This window comes from Penaeus monodon, chromosome 28, assembly GCF_015228065.2.
Source record: "Penaeus monodon isolate SGIC_2016 chromosome 28, NSTDA_Pmon_1, whole genome shotgun sequence".
Taxonomy (NCBI): domain Eukaryota; kingdom Metazoa; phylum Arthropoda; class Malacostraca; order Decapoda; family Penaeidae; genus Penaeus; species Penaeus monodon.
Genome location: NC_051413.1, coordinates 27122473 through 27124485, shown reverse-complemented (window position 1 = coordinate 27124485; position 2013 = coordinate 27122473). Strand labels below are relative to the sequence as shown.

The 2013-nt window shown below is 37.4% G+C and overlaps 1 protein-coding gene across 1 annotated transcript in view; it reads left to right on the top strand.

Moving 5' to 3' along the window:
* Positions 1–2013, top strand: part of LOC119591128 (SCY1-like protein 2) — a gene marked incomplete at its 5' end in the record, with an annotated part of 331697 nt that overhangs the window by 313239 nt on the left and 16445 nt on the right. Inside the window, 1 exon segment of the mRNA XM_037939842.1 lies at positions 710–930. Coding sequence (XP_037795770.1) covers positions 710–930 — 221 coding nt within the window.

Below are 2013 nucleotides of genomic sequence, written 5' to 3'. Positions count from 1 at the left end.
CATGAATGATTGTAGATCTCAATATATATTAGCATTTAGTCTAGTATGGAGATAATGTGTAGATCAGTTCAACTTGACTAATTACATGACCACTTGTATAATTCTTCATGAATCAACGAGTCACGTGCATGCAACCCAGCTTATAAGAAATTCACATCTTTAAATTTTTCATTTATTGTTGACATGAAAACAATTATTTACTGTTATTGATGTTCCTATGATAACTCGGTATCATTGCATGTCAAGATTGCACGGTCAGCAAATCTCTTTTCATGAATATCAAATCAAAATATTACCCATAAATGAAACATTTTTTACAGATTTTGTTTTGTCGACTGAAGACTACGATAAGTATAAATGACCATTAAAATTAATAATGAAATCTAATTTATAGTATGTTAGTATATGTAATGTTTTTAATAAATTGTCATAAAATGAATTATTATTAATTGCTATCACGTATATAAAAATGCTAATATTTTACCAAAGCACATAAGGCCCGTCATGATCAGTTTTATCATGTTACTAGATTGTTTCAGTATATTTTTCAATTCTCCAGTCTATTTCTCCTTCACACAAGGTTTTATTTGAAAAAGTAAAGTGATAAAAAAAATATTATATCCTTTTATTTCTTATTGTTCACATAGACTCGCTCCTCCACGAAGACCCTTTTGTCCCCATCTCTATTACTCGTATCCGAACCACGCAGGGCCTTCCTCTCCGGACTCGCACTTGCTCCGAGTCCAGTCAGCGTTCATAGGGCGCCGCCTCTCAGACAACGAACTCATGATGCCCCCGAAGATCAGGGTGGCTCACTCCTCCGCCTCCTCCCCTGGGGAAACCTCCACAGGGTCGCTGCCCATCAGGAGACACTCGAGCATCGGCCCAGAGAGAAGGGGATCCACCTGTGCCAACCTCTCGCCTCCAACTGTAAGTATGGGCGTTTAGGGGGCGGGGTCGGGAGCTGGTGGGCGGGCGAGGTCTCTCGTCAGGGGCTCCTCCGCCTGGCCTAAGGGGCGTGGAGGTCGTGTAGGTGTTCGGTATTCTATGGTTTGTCAGTTTTATGAGATTTCTTGGATATTTAGATAGTAGTAGTATGTGTGTTGCCGGTCAATTTTAGATGTATAGTTACTGTATTTGATATCGGTTATTAAAGATATATATATATATCAACTGTTCAGTACAATAACTTGTTTCATTTCTTTATTTACAAAGATAAAAGTGAAGAACATATTTGATGGCAATCACATAAGTTAGGTTTTAGGTTTGTACCGGGTGAGCCTTTGTCATCACAAGGCTTAGGCTAACAAGATTAATACTGTTGCAGCCGTTTGAGTGCCTATGAATATTCAAGTGTACTGATGACCGATGGTATATGACTTGTGCGAATTTGCTTAGCGTAGAGGATTGTTCTGTATCTGATGTATAATAAGTGTGGAATATTTTGCAGGATATCTATCGTGTCACAGCTGTTTCCTCCCCAAAATATTACGATTCTTTTCCAGCTGCACAATTGATGGACTTTTTCTTATTACCTTTTTCTTTCTGTCTAAGGTATTAGACAAAGGGTCAACCTATTTCAGATATAAAGAATTGTATTTGAATCCTAACGTCCGTTGTTATAGATATGTATACCGTTATTATGTTGGATTATTAACTCTCTGTGATATATCTGACCCTCCCTAGAAACAAAATTGCCAGAACTTTTTTTATGATAGTTACTGTTAACGCTGGGATTCCAGTAATACTAAGCCACCTTCTCAAATTACCCGTAATTAACAATCATTAAGTGTTGTATATCAGGTCGACCGCTAGCTCACTACCCCCTTTGACAGCTGAGGTCATTGATCATAATTAACGACAGTGGATACTAATTTCCGGATAAAACAAAGCGAGAGGAAAAATACTAATGAAACATAATCACTCCTCCGTATATTTTGTGTTTAGGTGTGGCGTGTAAAAACAAAATCAAATACAAACAAGATTTTAAATATAGGGGAAAAAAGTAATGTT